Source organism: Procambarus clarkii, chromosome 1, assembly GCF_040958095.1.
Source record: "Procambarus clarkii isolate CNS0578487 chromosome 1, FALCON_Pclarkii_2.0, whole genome shotgun sequence".
NCBI lineage: Eukaryota > Metazoa > Arthropoda > Malacostraca > Decapoda > Cambaridae > Procambarus > Procambarus clarkii.
This window is the reverse complement of record NC_091150.1, coordinates 53,057,091-53,077,554: the sequence shown is the minus strand read 5'-3', so window position 1 is coordinate 53,077,554 and position 20,464 is coordinate 53,057,091. Positions and strand designations below refer to the sequence as shown.

General features: G+C 40.8%; 1 protein-coding gene across 1 annotated transcript in view; it reads left to right on the top strand.

The window, feature by feature from the left end:
- The first annotated feature begins 6,594 nt into the window (after positions 1 to 6,594).
- The window catches only part of LOC123748142 (sodium-coupled monocarboxylate transporter 1), a 41,990-nt gene continuing 28,120 nt past the window's right edge, over positions 6,595 to 20,464 (top strand). Inside the window, exons 1-4 of the mRNA XM_045730370.2 lie at positions 6,595 to 7,905; positions 11,482 to 11,716; positions 17,883 to 18,016; positions 18,335 to 18,523. Of these exons, the coding sequence (XP_045586326.2) occupies positions 11,482 to 11,716; positions 17,883 to 18,016; positions 18,335 to 18,523 (558 nt within the window). The 5' untranslated portion in view covers positions 6,595 to 7,905. The remainder of the gene's footprint in view (positions 7,906 to 11,481; positions 11,717 to 17,882; positions 18,017 to 18,334; positions 18,524 to 20,464) is intronic.

The window sequence follows — 20,464 nt, the reverse complement described above, 5'->3', positions numbered from 1 at the left end:
TGGTGCAGTGTCCTTACCACCTTTTTTTGGCTCTGATTAGTTCTTGTTTGGTGAAGGGACAGTCACATTCGTCATTTATAGCTATGCTCTCATGAATGACTGTCAACCTCTCTTGTTTTAATTGTTCTTGCTGCCTTCGGACCATTGCAGGAAGCTGATATGAAGCTGTTCTTTCTGCAAATTGGAGAGCAAGTCTCTCAGCCTCCTGCAATGGTTGAATACATGCTTGTGGTCGGGCTGGTTGACCTGATATAGTTTTAATCTGACCCCATATCTTGCCAAGACTACTATGTTCATTTAGAATTTGACACCACTCAAACCATCTTGCCTCCTTTACTTCTCGAGAAACTCGTCTCGCTTCAGATATGACCGCTCTTAGCAGAGTTCTTCCTTCTGGTGTGGGGTTTCTCTTTAGATATTTTCTGAAGATGTTGACTCTGTGGTTCTGTTCTTTAACTTCATTACTATAGAACCAATAGTTCTTTCGTTTTGTGTTTCCTGGAATAATGATTGGAATACCTTTGTTTGCAGCAGCTGCAATGGCTTCCTTTAGATTGGTCTCGTGTATGTTCAAATCATCAGGTGGCATGTATGTTGCATACCATTTTTCAAGTTTTTCTTGGTATGAATTCCAATTGGCCTTTCTTAAATTCCACCTAGGTTGTGCAGGTGGTGTATGAGGTCGTTCTATGTTTAGTGTTGTGACAGTAGCATAGTGGTCACTGGTGATTACCGGGTTCATGCTTGGTTCCCACTTCGCCTGATGCTTGAGTGCTGTTGAGATTAGTGTAAGATCAAGGGAACCTCCAAGAATGTGAGTGGGTTTCCCAGTGTTGAGAAGTTTAATTTCAGGTACTTCTCGCAGAGCTGCAGCTAAATGGCGCCCATCTGCATTGGCTGGCCCAGTCGCCCCTAACTTTTGATGATGAGCATTAAGATCCTCAGCAATAATTACATTTTCCTGTGTGGCCAAGGCACAACCCGTTCTCGCACTTTCGTATAGTCAATATTGACTTATTAATACGTGCATATGTGACATACTAATTTATTGTGAATATTTTAGTTTACCTTGAAAAGCTTCATAGAAAACACCGACCATACCTAACCTTCTTAGTATGTTAAGATAAGCATCTTATTGCTTCGTAATTACAATTATTACTTAACCTATACCTATAATAGGTTAGGTAATACCTATATTACTTAATCTATACCTATAATATAATACCTATAATAGGTTAGGTAATACCTATATTACTTAATCTATACCTATAATAGGTTAAGTAATAATTGTAATTACGAAGCAATAAGATGCTTATCTTAACATACTAAGAAGGTTAGGTAAGGTGGGTGTTTTCTATGAAGCTTTTCAAGGTAAACTAAAATATTCACAATAAATTAGTATGTCACATATGCACTTATTTAATAAGTCAATATTGACTGTAAGAAAGTGCGAGAACGGGTTGCAAGGCAAGCACTGCCTCTGCTTCTAGTTTACGTCTAGGGGGCTTGTAAACGTTGTATATGAGGAGCTCAATATTAGCCATATTCACTGTTACTGCTAATACCTCTACTCCATCCCCTACATGAAACTGGGTCTATTTTCTTACTGGGTATGGTGTTCCTGACTAGGGTCATTAACCCTCTTTGTCTCCCCTGGTCATACGGTATAACATAGTGCTGATATCCAGCTAATCTGAAGGATTTCGTGGCTGGGAAAAGTGTTTCTTCCAAAACGATTATATCTGCTTTCGTACTGATTGCAGCCTCCTGAAGTGTGTGGTTTTTATTTCCAAGACCTTGTATGTTCCACTGCAGTATTCGTAATGGCCAGACTACGCTTTCGGTTGGTGTTGTCTGTTCTAGTAGAACTCCTCTTCGGAATCGACCTCTATATTCTCCACCTCGCATGTCGTGTCGCTGCAAATCGGACTGCATTGATTGCTCGTGGTCATCCCCGGCATTGTTGGAATCTGTGCATAACTGTGGTCCATCACTTTATTGTTGGTATTGCTGCATGTCGGACTGCATTGATTGCTTGTGGCGGTTTCTTGTGTTGTCGGAACCTGTGCATCTCTGCTGTTCAATACATCTTTGTTGGTGTTGTTGCATATCAGACTGCAGTGGCTGTTGTTGTCTGTCTATTGTGTTGTAAGATTCTGTTGATCTTGGGTGGTCACTGCTTCTTGCAGTTGCTGTTATGAATGTTGATGGTCTGGTGTCTAGACTTCCCGACTGTTGTTGGTAGTCTGTATGTCCATGTTGCGCTGTTTGTCCTCTTGTGCTCCGTCTTGTCTCAGACTGTCTATTTCTTGCGTAACTGTGGTCTGCTGCACGATCTTGTCCATTATCACACAAGTAATTTTTTGAGTCTGTTGCTGTGAGGCGTTGTGCGTCACCTGTAGGCAATTGATAATGGTCTCTGCCATGATCTTCACGATGTTTTTTCAGCTGGACTTCGGTAAAACTGTATATCTGTTGTGGCGAGGTGGTGGCCGACAGGTACGGCCACCATGGCCTACTCTGCCAAAGCACAGGGGGATGGCACTCGAGGCACAGTGAAGTTAACAACATCATCAATAGGAGCCTCACCACAGCTGAATGCCCTGCTAAAAGAGAGCCCCATTACCTAACGCCCCGTAACTCTGATGCTCTTATTGGTCGCCCAGATGGTATCGCAGTGAACCCCCTTGAAGATTGGCAAGCGGTTGGTATGGGACTACACGTGTGTATTAACCATGGCTAACACTTACATTGACTTCAGTGTTGTACAACCGGGACGCAAGCCACCCGGTTGTACATTATATATATATATATATATATATATATATATATATATATATATATATATATATATATATATATATATATATATATATATATATATATATATATATAATATATATATATATAATATATATATATAATATATATATATATATATATATATAATATATATAATATATATATATATATATATATATATATATATATATATATATATATATATATATATATATATATATATATATATATATATATATATCACTAAGAACTCTTTGACCTGGCCAGGATTCGAACCCATGCCGTCCAGGATCACCCCTAAACGTACGCAGTACCGTGACCACCGCACCAATGATCGTCTATAAAGATTGGTCAGTCATGGTGCTTATTAACTAAGCTCCCTGACTGATCAACCCCCGACGACACTCATGGATGCATTTGGGAACAGTTTTTTCATCAAATTCTGGCGCATGCACGGGCCGCACTGAGTTCAACATGCGCGTTCATGCAGCCTTCTCACACAAAAAAAACATGTTTTTTTTAAACTGTGTACCTCATGTGTGTTACGGACCCGAATCCAGCGTCCGAGCCTGGAGCAGTGACGACCACGCTATCTGTGGGTCAGCTCCCGAAACCCCCTCCAAATGGACGACGACACCTGGTGAGGACGAGGTGTACTGGCCACAAGGGCTAGTTTCCAGTCATGATTAGCTCATAACACAGCCGCTGCTGACCTCTGGTGAGGTGGAGCTTAGACAGCAACGCCATCTATGGAATGGATACATCGGGCGTTTGTGTCTAAGCCTGTAAGTGAGGTGCTTTAGTGTGTCCCTGTTACTGATGACGTGTCTGATTACAGAGTCGACCTGGGACTGCTGTAATGGAAGTTGAGTCAGTCTACCCAAGGCAGTCGTCTCGTCTCCAAGTGTTTGCTGCAGCAGCTGTGAGTCACCCCCGGATGAACACTGTGGTGTTGGCCTGCCTGTGAAGTGGCAGTTGAGGGATTGTCATATCCAGGACTGAGTGGAGGAAACGCTTAACCACTGGGGAGTTGTGGCAAGGAGAGTGATCTGTAGTATCACACGAGGCTCCTGACTAGGGTTCGCGACCTTAGTATCCATCGTGGACTGGCCTAACCAGCGTCGCTGATTTGGAACCTGCCAGCTATCTGCTGGACTTGTGGTTGACGGCCTCCACGACGGTGCCCCCAGTGGAACTGTGTTTTGGCTGGCCTGTGGCCGGGGTAGACTCAAGATTCTCGAAGGATTCGTCGTGAGGCCACAAGAGCACCAAGAGCTTGGCATCGTGAGCACCGTGAAGATCCAGAGTCTTCAGAAGAAGACAACAGTGTATATAATAGTGTTTATACCCCCCCCCCCCCGTGTAATCTTCTTATATATATTTATTGGTGACGGTAATTATATTATTAAGTTTTTGACTTTATTTCCCTTCCCCTTTAATTTACTTGCGTTGCGGATCTCATCCCTTGAAAGCTACTACTAGCTTGGGGCCGGATACCCTATCTCTAACAACATCTGAGAAAGAACCCGGTTGCGACCCGAGAGGGCCGTAACAATGTGTTTTTCATGTGAGAGAAATCTTCGAAACCTCTTTACAGATTGCTTTTAAATTTTGACACAGTGTTGCATTTGAATAGGCGCCTGTTTTTATATGCCTACTATATACATGCTTCATCTGTGACAGGAAAAAAGATGCTTTTTTGAGAAACAGCATCATATAATAGACATAGGAGATACACATACATGCTGTAATTTCCCAAAATTCTTCACCAAATGCTTTGAAATTCTGACACAACCTTCCATTCGAATATGCGCGTGTTTTTATATACCAACTATATAGATGCCACACCTGTGACAGGTAAAAACATTTTTTTTAAAGCGCATCTGTTGCACGTAATAGCAACACACACGATACACTAAATATGTTATGAATTTAAATTCATTTAAATGTTTCCGACTGCATTGATAAATTGAATTTTCATAGATTTCGATTTATTTTAATTTTGATTTAATTATTTTGTGTGACACTGTGTAGGAACTGAGTTGTGTTGTTTACCATACCGTTCATATCGTATGTATTAATATAAATGCCACGCCACATCTGAGACAGGTAAAATCATGCATTTTTTGAAAAATAGAGCCATTTGTTAGACGTAAGAGCAACACACGCTGTAATCTCTGAATGTTCTTCATCGATTGCTTTGAAATTTTGTCACAACGTTCCATTCGAATTTACGCGTGTTTTTATATACCTAATTTATAGGTGCCACACCTGTGGCAGGGAAAAACCATGTTTTTTTGGAAAAACAGTGCTATCTGTTGCACGAAATAGCCGCACACGCTATGCTAAATGTTTTACAATTCAATTTCAAGTTTTCCGATTGCATTGAAAAAATGAATTTTCATGGATTTCGATTTATTTTCATTTTGATTTAATTATTTTGAGTGACATTGTGTTGGAATTGAGCGGTGTTGTTTACCATACCGTTCATTTCATAAGTATAAGTATAGATGCCACACCTGTGATAGGTAAAAACATTCTTTTTTTTTATGAAACAGCACCATCCGTTGCACGTAAGAGCAATACACACTATACTCAAGATGTTACGATTCCATTTCAATGTTTCCGATTTCATTGATAAATTAAATTTTCTTAGATTTGGATTTTTCCATTTAGATTTAATTATTTTGTGTGACATTGCATTGGAATTGAGCTGTGTTGTTTACCATACCGTTCATTTCGTGAGTATAGATTATTTTTATATTTTTTCATTAATTTTATTTCGTTTTTTAAACTTTTTTCTTTTATATCAGTGATGGGAACATCAGATCATTTGGGAATGCATCGGACGAGGAAGAGTGTAATGATAGGGAGGACGAGGGGACGGGAGTGGGGAATGGAAGGGAGGACGAGGGGACAGGGAAAGGGGGTATTGGTGCGGAGGACGAGGGAACGAGGGAGTTGGGGATGGTAGGGACGAGGGGACAAGGGAATGGAGAATGGTGGGAAGGACAAGAGGACCGGGGAGTGGGGAGAGGATGGGTAGGATAAGGATATGTGGGAGGGGGGAATGGTAGGGAGGACGAGGGGATAGGGGAGTGGGAGATGGTGAAGAGGATGAGAGGACGGTGGAGTGGGGAATGGTAGGGAGGACGAGGGGATAGGGGAGTGGGAGATGGTGAAGAGGACGAGGGGACGGGGTAGGGGGAAATGGTGGGGAGGACTGGGAGACAGGGGAAGGTTGGTGTGGCTCAGCAACACACATGTTTTGCTGAGCCACAGCAACGCGTGATCGGGTATAGCTTATATATATATATATATATATATATATATATATATATATATATATATATATATATATATATATATATATATATATATATATATATATATAAATATATAAATATAAATATATAAATATATATATAAATATATATATATATATATATATATATATATATATATTTATATATTTATATATATATTTATATATTTATATATATATTTATATATATATATATATATATATATATATATATATATATATATATATTGTGTGTGTGTGTGTGTGTGTGTGTGTGTGTGTGTGTGTGTGTGTGTGTGTGTGTGTGTGTGTGTGTGTGTGTGTGTGTGTGTGTGTGTGTGTGTGTGTGTGTGTGTGTGTGTGTGTGTGTGTGTGTGTGTGTTGTTTATCACGGTTCTGCAACAAGAAGTGGCAAAGCAGTGTTACAAAGAACTAAACATGATGTGAGAGAACGGTTTATTAAGAGGGCAGGACATGATGACGCGGTAAAGGTGGGGCAAGAGGACTTAACCCAACACAGAAAAACACCCGTCTGAAATGACTTGGCCTGAGAAAGATACATGGGGATATACACTGGAATCGAGGTCTCATGTGTGGATTCTGTTGATGCACATCCACTCACATACACACCCCAAGGCTCTTGTGTGTTAACTGAACATGTTTATCTCTCGACACGGAAAATGAAGGTCACTAGGCACCCTCCCATGCTACTGGTGCCAGTTGGCTCCTTACCACACCGCTGCTGACAGCAGACTCCCTCAAACCATTGGTGGCTGTAACTTCCTATTGCTTTCTGTACCAAACACAGTCGATTCTCGAATGATCAAGTTTAACCACTGCACTGCACACCCGTTTAGTAGCATATTCTCCGATGTTCCTACAGCAAGAGCCACGAGTACAGAGACATTTAATGAATTGATTTAGCGGTATTGATGAAATTCTCAGAATAATGATAGGTGATGTAGATTTGTCAAGGTTCATATGCTTATGGGTAATGATTTTATCCAACCAGAATTGTGAGAACCAAGGACACGCGCCTAACTTATCGAGACCGATAATCATTAGTCCAAGGAAGCAATAACATTTCGGAACAGTTAATTTCACTAAGGCACAGTCATTTTAACGTTATGGTCGGAAACGTTAAAATTGCAAGGGGGTAAGAAGAGCGCGGGAATGAGTGTTGTATCACGCTAAACCATCTCCACTCGTCTGTAGTAAGTAAACCCGTCAGCGTGTAGAAACCGGTTCTTGCGACATGATCTTCAACTATTTCCGCGTACTTGTGGCTGCTGCTGCTGCTGCTGCTGCTGGGAAAGACGCCGTCAATGCTTCCTCTTCACCAAGCGGTGATTCAGTGATGGGGCTAAAAAAGAAAGGCAAGAGGTCCTTCATATATGCCGACCAGTTTACAAGAAGAGGGAGTGAAGGCAAGACCATCCAGTGCCCTACAGGCACCACACGCAGTTGCACCCTTCACACGCTCTCTCCCCCCATGCTCGGCGACTTTGTATTACGTCCACAAAAGCTTAATGACCAACCAGCAAGTATACTTGAGTCCTGAACTACACACCTCAGTATATCTAGCGTGATATATCATGTCCAGGACTTGGTGAATATACATATATATATATGTACCTTGAGACGTACTCTTCCCCCTCCCCCCGAGATACAGCTCTCAGTGAAAATAACTCTTCCCCGTTCTCGGATAATCGTCATCTCGGATAAATAAGAACGGACGGAACACATTTCGTCGGCTGGCTTCCCGTCGGAGACATTCTTCAGCAGCACTGTGTACTAAGGTGGGTACGAGTTCGTAGTTGTGGCGGGAACATCCCATTACCAGTAACACCAGTCCTCATTATCAGTAACACCAGTCCTCATTATCAGTAACACCAGTCCTCACTAACAGTAACACCAGTCCTCATTATCAGTAACACCAGTCCTCACTAACAGTAACACCAGTCCTCATTATCAGTAACACCAGTCCTCATTATCAGTAACACCAGTCCTCACTAACAGTAACACCAGTCCTCATTATCAGTAACACCAGTCCTCATTATCAGTAACACCAGTCTACACTAACAGTAACACCAGTCTACACTAACAGTAACACCATTCTACACTAACAGTAACACCAGTCTACACTAACAGTAACACCAGTCTACACTAACAGTAACACCAGTCTACACTAACAGTAACACCAGTCTACACTAACAGTAACACCATTCTACACTAACAGTAACACCAGTCTACACTAACAGTAACACCAGTCTACACTAACAGTAACACCAGTCTACACTAACAGTAACAACAGTCTACACTAACAGTAACACCAGTCTACACTAACAGTAACACCAGTCTACACTAACAGTAACGCCAGTCCACACTAACAGTAACGCCAGTCCTCATTATCAGTAACACCAGTCTACACTAACAGTAACGCCAGTCTACACTAACAGTAACACCAGTCTACACTAACAGTAACAACAGTCCACACTAACAGTAACACCAGTCCACACTAACAGTAACACCAGTCTACACTAACAGTAACAACAGTCTACACTAACAGTAACACCAGTCCACACTAACAGTAACACCAGTCTACACTAACAGTAACAACAGTCCACACTAACAGTAACACCAGTCCACAATAACAGTAACAACAGTCCACACTAACAATAACACCAGTCTACACTAACAGTAACAACAGTCCACACTAACAGTAACACCAGTCTACACTAACAGTAGCAACAGTCCACACTAACAGTAACACCAGTCTCCACTAACAGTAACAACAGTCCACACTATCAGTAACAACAGTCCACACTAACAGTAACACCAGTCTACACTAACAGTAACACCAGTCTACACTAACAGTAACACCAGTCCAGCCTCTGCTGCCTGTTGAAATAGATCCCATCTGCTCACCATGGGGAAACTTCAATCACGGAAGGATAGACTGGGAAAATAAGGAACCGCATGGTGGTGAGGATACGTGGAGAGCCAAACTATTGGAGGTGGTGACAAGAAACCTTTTAAGTCAGCATGTAAGAGAACCCACAAGGATGAGAGGAAACGATGTACCAGCGAGACTCGACCTAGTCTTCACTCTGAACGACTCCGACATAAGAGAAATCGGGTTTGAGGCCCCGGTAGGAATGAGCGACCACAGTGTTCTGGCGTTTGAGTACCTGGTTGAAGAAGGGTTATTGAACTCGAGGAGGGGTACTGAAAACAAAAGGCTGGCATTCCGAAAGGGAAACTATGAGGAGATAAGAAAATTCCTAACAGATATAACATGGGAAACAGAGCTCAGGGATAAGACGGCCCAAGACATGATGGACTACATCACGCAGAAGTGTAAAGAGGCTGCAAACAAGTTTGTCCCGGTCCAATAGGAAAATAATGAAATTAAGATGATAAACCCATGGTTTAATCAGAGATGTAGGCTAGCTAAGCAGCAAAGTAAAAGGGCGTGGAGAAACTATAGAAATCACAGGACACTTGATACCAGAGTGCCAGGAATGAATATGTCAGGTTGAGAAGAGAGGCAGAAGGACAATACGAAAATGACATCGCAAGCAAGACAATTTCTTAACCTAAATTGCTGCACAGCCACATCAGGAGAAAAACAACAGTAAAGGAGCAAGTAATGAAATTAAGTATAGGGACAAACGGATTTACTACAAACGAGAAGGAAGTGTGCGAGGAACTGAATAAGAAATTCCAGGAGGTCTTCAATTTACAGCAAGGAGAAATCCCAGAGATAAGAGAGGGAATAGTTAACCAGGAACCACTAGAAGAGTTTGAGATTACCAGTGGGGAAGTAAGGAAGCTTTTACTGGAGTTGGATGTGAGAAAGCCTGTAGGCCTAGATGGAATCTCCCCTTGGATACTTAAGGAAAGAGCAGAAGCACTGTGCCTGCCACTCTCCATAGTGAATAACAAATCACAGGCAACAGAGAAACTGTCAAGAATTTGGAAAGCAGCTAATGTAGTTCCGATATACAAGAAAGGGGATAGACAGGAGGCACTGAACTACAGGCCAGTGTCCCTAACTTGCATAGCATTCATGCTGATGGAGAAGATTGTGCGAAAAAAGCTAGTGGAACATCTGGAGCGAAAGAACTTTGTAACACAGCATCAGCATGGGTTCAGGGATGGCAAGTCCTGCCTCTCAGGATTAATTGAATTCTACGACCAGGCAACAAAAATCAGGCAAGAGAGGGGTGGGCAGACTGCATATTTTTGGATTGCCAAAAAGCCTTTGACACAGTACCACACAAAAGGCTAATGAAAAAGCTGGAGATGCAGGCTAGAGTGAAAGGGAAGGTACTCCATTGGCTAAGGGAGTACCTAAGCAACAGAAGACAGCGAGTCACAGTGATAGGCGAGGTCTCAGACTGGCGGGAGGTCACCAGTGGAGTTCCGCAGGGTTCAGTCCTTGGACCCGTACTGTTTCTGATATTTGTAAACGATCTCCCAGAGGGTATTGAATCGTTTCTCTCACTGTTTGCTGATGATGCAAAAATTATGAGGATGATTAAAATTAAAACAGATGATGATAGTAGGAGGCTACAAGATGACCTAGGCAAACTGAATGAATGGTCCAACAAATGGCTGCTAAAGTTCAACCCGAGTAAATGCAAAGTAATGAAACTAGGCGGTGGAAACAGGAGGCCAGACACAGGATACAGAACAGGAGATGAAGTACTTCATGAAACAGAGAGAAAGATCTAGAAGTTGATATCACACCAAACCTGTCTCCTGAAGCCCACCATAAAAAGAATTACATCTGCAGCATACGCGAGGCTGGCTAACAGCCTTCAGGAACCTGTGTAAGGAATGTGTAAAATGTTAGTGTCACTAAGCATGTAATACTTTAACATTTTACATTTAGCATTTACCATTTAACACTTAATAACCACTTACGAAACATGTGCATCTTTCCTCGGTCATGGCGGATTAGTTTGTTTTAATTAAACACTTTGTGTGTTGCGAAACTTCTAAGGCCAAAGCGATTTCTGATTTGGACCCTGTCGTAGCGCCACCGAGCTCGTAAAGTCTTTAATAAATGCAAACTAAGTAGCTATTAGCAAGAAAGGATGTACAGGTTTCGTTATACATCCTGGCCCCTCGTTTCTACAAACCTATTCCAATAAAGCTAAACGATCGTGTTTGTGTAATAAAGTTTCAGTGTCTATAAAGAGTGATGTCGAGAATCATAAAATTGAATCCCTTTCAGTTTGAAATATTTTTTCCACAGTAATTACAACAATTATAAACGGAAAAGAAATCTTCGGTTCGAAGTTAAATTAGCCTTAAATATATGCTTAAATATTCTGGTGCAGAGAAATGTACCTCTTGGTTTACAGATGTCGGGCTTAAATGATGTAGATGTTGGTCTGTCTGGCCCGACGTTCACGACGGTGGACTACGCGGTCTTCAGCCTCATGCTGGCGGCGTCCGTCGGCATCGGTGTGTACAGCGCCCTCAAGGGTCGGGGCAACACCTCCTCGGAGGACTACCTGCTGGGCGGCAGGACCATGTCTCCAGTCCCAGTAGCCTTCTCTCTCCTCGGCGGCGTCATCTCCGCTATATCCATACTGGGTTAGTGGTCAACGGGAGATTTCAACGGGGATTTCTGATATCCAACTTCTGTACTTCGACTGTTTCGGTTCAGCGACGGCTTGTATAGCTGGTCGGTGTTCTTCTATCCATGCTGGGCCAGGTGGTGGTTTGGGTGTGAACTGACCTGGCTTGGGTGTAGACTGACTTAGGATATAAACAGATATATTTTGCATTCAGATCGTGTGTGACAGTGTAGATGGGGTGTATACCTTGTGGTATGACGGTGTATGACTTAATGAATGACTTGGAGTATTACTTAACGCACATATGACTAAATGTATGACATTCTTTACGATTTACTGGATGATGTATAATTTATTGTATAACTTAGTGTGTGATCGTGTGTGACTCAATATAAATGGTGTATTATTTTGTGTATGATAGTGTATTACTTGGCTGATATGATCCTGTATGACAGCGTATGACGTAGTATATGAGGGTGTATGACAGTGTGAATTAGTGTATAATGGAATATGATTGAGTGTGACAGTGTATAATAGTGTATGACTTGAATATATGATGGTGTATGATTTAGTGTATGATGGAGTAAGACTTACTGTATGGAGTATGACTTAGTGTATAATGGTTTATAACTTACTTTGTTCATAGCAAAGTATGACGGTGTGTGACCTAGCCTGTGAGTTAGTATATAACCTAATGTATGACAGTGTACAAATTAGTATATGACAGTGTATAACTTTGTGTATAACTCAGATTATGCCTCAATAAATAACAATGCACGACTCACTTTATGACCTCATGAATGAACCAAGTAAATGATTTGTCTTTTTCAAGCTTTTTTAAATTATTAAAATTTCCTCACAAGATCTGAAGGACCCAGCCCGTCCTCCTAAGGTTTCCCCAACGTCAAGAAAACGGTCAATTTAAAGTGTCCTCTCCTAACCTTCCAGAGGACCCGAAACAGAAAACGGGACTATACGTTACTTTCGCCAGCTGTTTTCATTTTTTAGTACGACAATTGTTGGCCTTAGGTAACGCATACGAGGAAAAAGCGACGTTCTTTGTAGTAGGACAGGAATATGCAACAGTCTGACTGAAGGACACTAGTGACAGCCAGACATATCAGTCACAGCTGTCGTTTTCTGACTGTATAGTTACCGTCGTCACTCTAAATACTGATACAATCACACAATCCGCTGTAGGTAAACTCAAATATTCACAATATATTTGACAGTACGATTTAATACTAAGTGTATATAAGTACAATGCCTGACTGTCATACATAGTACATAACTGCACTTATGGGGCTGTTCCATTTACCTCCCTATTTTTGGAGGACGGGCTGATCTAATGACAACGTTTGTAACAAGTCTCGCTCCTCCATGACGGCAACAGTGCCAAGTATTTGTAAAAAGTCTCTGTCCACGACGGTTCCTGGCAATGTTGCCAAGAAAGTCGTCACGTGGCAACAGGGACTAACTTTGAACCCTCTTACTCACATTTATTTTCTCACATTTGTCCTCACATATATTTTCCTTGAGTCTGAAGTCATATCTGACGCTTGTCAAATAATGAAAACAGTCTGTAATAAGAGTTTAGTTGAGTGTAAATAGGAAGTTCCTAATTTTATTCATTCAAGCTCATTCATACGTTAGACATATATATATATATATATATATATATATATATATATATATATATATATATATATATATATATATATATATATATATATATATATATACAGTATATGAATTTGAGTAGATATAAATAGAAGTCGCCTCATACTGGTTTATATAGGCCTCTTCTGCTGTTTCCTGCAATCATCTGTTCTAATGTGTTAATAGGCCTACTACATTTTATGTGTTCCGTAGGTTCTTTACGACAGAAATCGTTCCTGTCCCTCTACGGGGCTTTGTTCCTGAAGGTGAAATGACACAGAACTCAATGTTTCTTATTAAATTCTTGTACTAAAACGTTTTTGCGTCGTTGATTCAATAAATTTTTGTTTCTTCAATTTATTTTAAGAATAAGACAAGTATATGTTCAGTTTTATTGACTGTTGATGATTGTCAATTTTCACAAATGTTCTCTGAGTATTGTTTACAAGTAGACGACGAGTCACAATAACGAGGCTGAAGAAATGATGACCGAACCACAACGCAGAAGATGGAGGAAGTGACAAGGTTTCGGTTCGTCCTGGACCATTATCGAGTCGTGTGACTAAGTCGACTGAATTAGTGGACCAGGACCACTAATTCAGGCCTGGTCGACGACCAGGCCGCGGGGACGCTAAGCCCCGGAAGCACCTCAAGGTAACCTCTAGGTAAGGACGGATCTAAATGTCGTCGGTCGTCGTTTCTCCATCTTTTGAGCTATCCACGGCAACCAACAGCTATAAACAATTTGATCTTTCTAAAATCGCGTGTCACATTAAAAAGATAACCCACTACGAGGTCAAACAAATTCATCCCAGACGTCCTCTCCTCAATTACCAGCTTCCTTCTCCTCAGAAATAGCTGTATTTGCATCTTTAAAAAAGTTTTAAAACCTATTTCAAAACCCATTATCCTTTCAGTATGGTGCTCACGTAAGCAATCAGAACATTTAATTATGTTTTGAGTGATTCCAAGCTGCTCCAACTGGTAGTAACTAAGAGGCATGTTTTAATTAGCAAGAATCTGTCTACCACAGTCTCTCTCACTCACTCTCTCTCACTCTCACTCCGCACTCTCCTCCTCACTCTCTTTCTCTCTCTCTAACAATATACAACAATCTTGCTGAGGAGTTAAGGACCATTAGTGTTCCTGCTGCGCAGTGGTCAGAGCAGTGGTTTCACCACCGAATGACCCCGGGTTTGATTCCTGCGGCAGGATAGAGAGGTTTTAGGAGGTTTTCCTTTAAACCTCGTGTTCATATATAAGTAAACAGATACCCAGGAGTTAGGCAACTGTTGCGTGTTGCAAATTGATGAAGGTCTCTCGTCAGCCAGCTGTAGTACAGCTAATCATGGTACATTTTATTTGTAATAACTTACAAAAAAAATGTATCCTAGTATGAATAACTTACTCAAGAAATATTCTAGTATGAATAACTTAGTACAAAAATCCTATTACGTACCAATTAACAGGCGAAAGTGCTTAGCTAGTATGACTCACTACACTTGTGTGGGGAATTGACCTACAAGATTTATATTTATTTATATAGAATATATATTTCTCGTTAATTTATATTTTTCGATAACAAATTGTATGATAAAGTGGACTGTATTTCAAAAAATGTCTCACAAATCACTTTCCTTACACATTCTGGCGGGGGGGGGAGGGTATTGTTAATATGCAATCAACCATATAAATTATTAGTTAATAGACATTCACTACGGTATTAAACCACACATGTAACTAATTAACTGCAGCTTATCTTTTTGTTGTTATATCCTAGACAACCAGTATGAACACGAATGAATAAACCAGTCGATCCACTTTGTGGGGTGTGGCTGGCCTCCAACTAATGTGCTGGAGTACTAGATTACTAGTGTTAATTCTTCTTCTTCTTCAATTCCATCTGTTAAAGAATGCTCAAAAATAATTACAGGAATCCTATATATATGATAGTTATACCAGATGAAATATTGGTATATTGGTATATTGAATAAAAGGATGAGAATATTGCTCACCATGGGTTGGTCTCATGTCCTAACCGAAATTATCTTATATACCTAACATTACTGGCCAGGAATGACTAGATAAGATTTCGGAATTGGACACTTCTCTTGTTTAGATGATGACTGCGTGTTGATGATGGAAGCACTAATTTACTCTCAATAACTCCCTTCGTCCAAGAGAGTTTTACTGGAGCTAAATTTGCTCCTGGGACTTGTTGTTAAAATGGCTGCCTCCTGGCCTTCACTGACGCCCTGGCTCTTGTCCAGATGTCAACAAGTGGTAGAATGGTCACATTTACTCTATTTTGGTGCTAATAATTAAGTTGATTCAAGTGAAATGTTTTAATGATGTTTAATGTCCAAAGACTGTTGTATTAAGAATGTTCCCAACAGAATTAGCTGGTGAAATTAATAGCAACATTCGGGTCATTCCATCTCAAATCACCAAAAAGTCACCTATGGCTCCCATTCGACCCTCTCCAATTGCCATGAAATTTTGTAGTAAGATAGCCCTAGACCCCCAATGACACTTTGCAAAATATTAGAGCTCAATCTGCTTTGGTTCTTAAATAACAGGTCCATATTCAATGGGCTCTCGTCCCGTTAATGCGTAAATACCACAAAAATGACCAACTTTTACCCTTTGTTAAATCACTTCTATTGCCTGTAGGAGTGTGAAATTTGACATACCAGGACAACTTTTGGTGTAGAATAACGTAGTTTAATCGAAAAGCAGTATAGGTGGCCATTCAGCTATCCACCCATGCTAAAATCACTGCCAAATTTTGTCACGAGAAATTTGGACCCCAATTTGGAGACCACTTACTTATCAGCAAAAGGTCTAAACGCCATGATCTTTTACAACGATATATAACAAGCACAATATTATGCAGTGATGCAATAGCAATTCTGTTGTATCCATATGTCCAGAGGTGGCCCACTTGAAAGTTGGTCAAAAAAAATTTTTGTGCAAAACTAGCCAACATTCAAGGCAAAATATCTCAATATGCGTCATTCCCAATTTGGTTTTGAATGACACCATTGGATAGAGCGGATTTTCTGTACAAAAGTAACTTTTATTTAGGTTGGGATCTGAATTTTTAGTTCAGCCAGAGGACTCTGAAAATGACATACCTTGGTGAGATATCGAAAAAAATAAATTAAGATTCTCCATCTTCTTTGTGCACTGATCATGGCATTTTTTCTTTCCATTCTTTCCGGGACACATTCGACTAAATTCTTCATATTTTGCCTTGAAAGTTGGCTAGTTTTGCACAAAATTTTTTCTGGCCAACTTTTAAGTGGGCCACCTCTGGACATATGGATACAACAGAGATGCTATTGCATCACTGCATAATATTGTGCTTGTTATATATCGTTGTAAAAGATCATGGCGTTTAGACCTTTCGGTGATCAGTAAGTGGTCTCCAAATTGGGGTCCAAATTTCTCACGACAAAATTTGGCAGTGATTTTAGCATGGTTTTAGTATCTGAATGGCTACCCAAACTACTTGCTTTATTACACTGCTGTATTCCGCACCAAAAGTTGTCCTGGTATGCCAAATTTCACACCTCTCTGGGCACTAGACGTGATTTGATAAAGGGTCAAAGTTGGCCCATTTACGATATGTACGCATTAACGGGATGAGAGCCCATTGAACATGGCCCTATTATTTAAGAACCAAAGCAGATTGAGATCTAATATTTTTGCACAATTTGGGGTACAGGGCTACTTTATTACAAAATTTCATTAGATTTAGAAAGGGTCGAGTGGGAGGCATTTGGTGAATTCACAAGGAATGACCTATTTGGCAATAATATCCCGTTTTCTATTGCTGGAGAATTCCACTATTGTCTTCTATGAGTGAATTTATTTACTAAACACAGCAGCAATATTATCTGCCTATTGTATTGAATATTAGTAAATGGTGTCGGGTTTTCCGACAACTTGGAAGGTTAGGTTGGGGGACCAGGAGCTGGGGTTGGAAGATGGAATGCAGAAACGGTGCCCAATCATTTGCTACATCAAGCATCGAACGCCGACCCTCATAGACGCGAGGCCGTCACTGTACCAACCTATCCAAGCAGTTGGGTAACGTCCTACAATGATGAATTAGTGTCCTAACTGGTTACCAGTAGAGAAAAAGTATATTTATTTTTGGGGGAAATAATTGCTAGATGCAATTGTGATGCAATTGCCATATGTAATTATGAAAAAATATGATGCAATCGTCGAAGTTATCCTATTTTGCATAACTTTGAAAAGAGAAAGTGATAGGCTTAATTTTTAAAATTTCTTGCGCCTCTCATCTCCAACTGCTGTCTCCCTCTCCTATCTCCTAGTGCTCACACCTCACACCACCCTCTCCCCTCACGCCGCCCTCACACCTCACACTGCCCTCACACCTCACACCACCCTCTCCCCTCACGCCGCCCTCACACCTCATACTGCCCTCACACCTCACACCACCCTCACACCTCACACCACCCTCTCATCAGTTCCACCGTCGGCCTCCGCAGGTAACGCCACAGAGATGTACTTCTACGGGACGCAGCTGGTGGTGTCCTTGCTGGGGTTCCTCCCCGGCTGTGTCCTCGTAAGCCAGGTCACTCTCCCGGTCCTCTACAACCTGAAGCTCGTCTCCGTCAACGACGTGAGTGACCTCTTCCTTCTCTGACACAAACACGTTGGGTTAGTGTGGTCGTAAGTGATGTAAAGTATTTATGTGGTCTCAGAAGACTATATATATGCAAGTATGCTCGTTGGAGTCACTTTAGGCTCCCCCGGGTGCTGCATCTCCTCATTTCGAGGCTAAGGAACTCTACGAACACTGAGGTGTTCCCCTGTGTTAGACAAAAGGGTACCACCTATATATATACATTGCTAATATTTTACCAGTATATAGATGTTATAGGGCTACTAACATTGGTCACTCACTAGAATTAACAATTGGTTTCTCTTTGTGCCACAGTACATAGAGCTGCGCTACAGGTCTCGGGCCTTGAGGAAGCTGGTGACGTTCTTGCAGCTGCTCACCACTACCCTGGCCATGGGCATCTTCCTGTACGCTCCGTCACTCGCCCTCTCCGCCGTCACCAGCCTCCCGACCTCCGCCTCTGTGGTCATCATGGGCGCCCTCTGCACCCTCTACATCTCCATAGTCAGTCATATTGAATGTTGTGTCTACTTGCTGTCTGGTGAGGAGGGGGGGGGGGGGGCGGGGGTAACAAGGCTCTGCGCTTGTGTTGTGGTAGGCCAACTGAGGTCAGAGGTCACGGCATATCGGGCTTCTCTCGGGAGATGAAATCTGGCCGCAGCATCTTACGGAACCGGTTTGTAACTTGGGGGGGGGGAGGGAGGAGGAGGGGGGGGGGGTGCTGGAGAAGGTCAAGGAGAGGAGGGCGCTGAGAATAGGGAAGATGAAGGAGGAGGAATGAGACTTCTAAGATGACGAAGCTGTTCGACAACTCATGGCAACTTATTACCTGTTCGGCTTTGATCCTAAGGCCGTCCCTATGTGACATTGACCTCTGAGTTAAGCAGGTGTTTGACCTCGTCTATTCCATAATAATTCAACTGCCCTCGTGTTGTTGACGTGGTCTCTAATACTTGAGAAAGTTTTAATGAATGGTTAAAAATATTTATAAAATCATTATCTAATTATATTTTATGTTTTTTATTTGTATTCGTTATGGCACTGAATGCAAGTTTATTAATACGTAAGGAATACAACCTTTGGTAAACTTGATGGATTTATATAAAGTATTTGAGAAGGAAGGGTTTTTGTGAGGGGGTTTTAAGACTTACAGTAAAGTCTTTCTGAAGGGTTTTCTGATGCATGTTGGCTTTGGGACCAGGCTTTTGGGATCAAGCTTGTATCTCTCTCTCATATATATATATATATATATATATATATATATATATATATATATATATATATATATATATATATATATATATATATATATATATATATATATATGTCGTACCTAGTAGCCAGAACGCACTTCTCAGCCTACTATGCAAGGCCCGATTTGCCTAATAAGCCAAGTTTTCATGAATTAATTGTTTTTCGACTACCTAACCTACCTAACCTAACCTAACTTAACTTTTTCGGCTACCTAACCTAACCTAACCTACAAAGATAGGTTAGGTTAGGTTAGGTAGGGTTGGTTAGGTTCGGTCATATATCTACGTTAATTTTAACTCCAATAAAAAAAAATTGACCTCATACATAATGAAATGGGTAGCTTTATCATGTCATAAGAAAAAAATCTGAAAAAATATGTAAATTTAGGAAAACTTGGCTTATTAGGCAAATCGCGCCTTGCATAATAGGCCGAGAAGTACGTTCTGGCTACTAGGTACGACATATGTCTATATATATATATATATATATATGTCGTACCTAGTAGCCAGAACGCACTTTTTGGCCTACTATGCAAGGCCCGATTTGCCTAATAAGCCAAGTTTTCATAAATTAATTGTTTTTCGACTACCTAACCTACCTAACCTAACCTAACCTAGCTTTTTCGGCTACCTAACCTAACCTAACCCATAAAGATAGGTTAGGTTAGGTTAGGTAGGGTTGGTTAGGTTCGGTCATATATCTACGTTAATTTTAACTCCAATAAAAAAAAATTGACCTCATACATAATGAAATGGGTAGCTTTATCATTTCATAAGAAAAAAAATTGAGAAAATATATTAATTCAGGAAAACTTGGCTTATTAGGCAAATCGGGCCCTGAATTGTAGGTTGAGAAGTGCATTCTGGCTACTAGGTACGACATATATATATATATATATATATATATATATATATATATATATATATATATATATATATATATATATATATATATATATATATAATTGTGTATTCCTCTAGTTGTGCTTAGGGGGTTGAGTTTTGCTCTTTCGGCCCGCCTCTCAACTGTCAATCAATCAACTGTTACTAACTACTATATTTTCCAACACACGCGCACACACACACACGCGTGCGCGCGCGCACACACACACACACACACACACACACACACACACACACACACACACACACACACACACACACACACACACACACACACACACACACACAA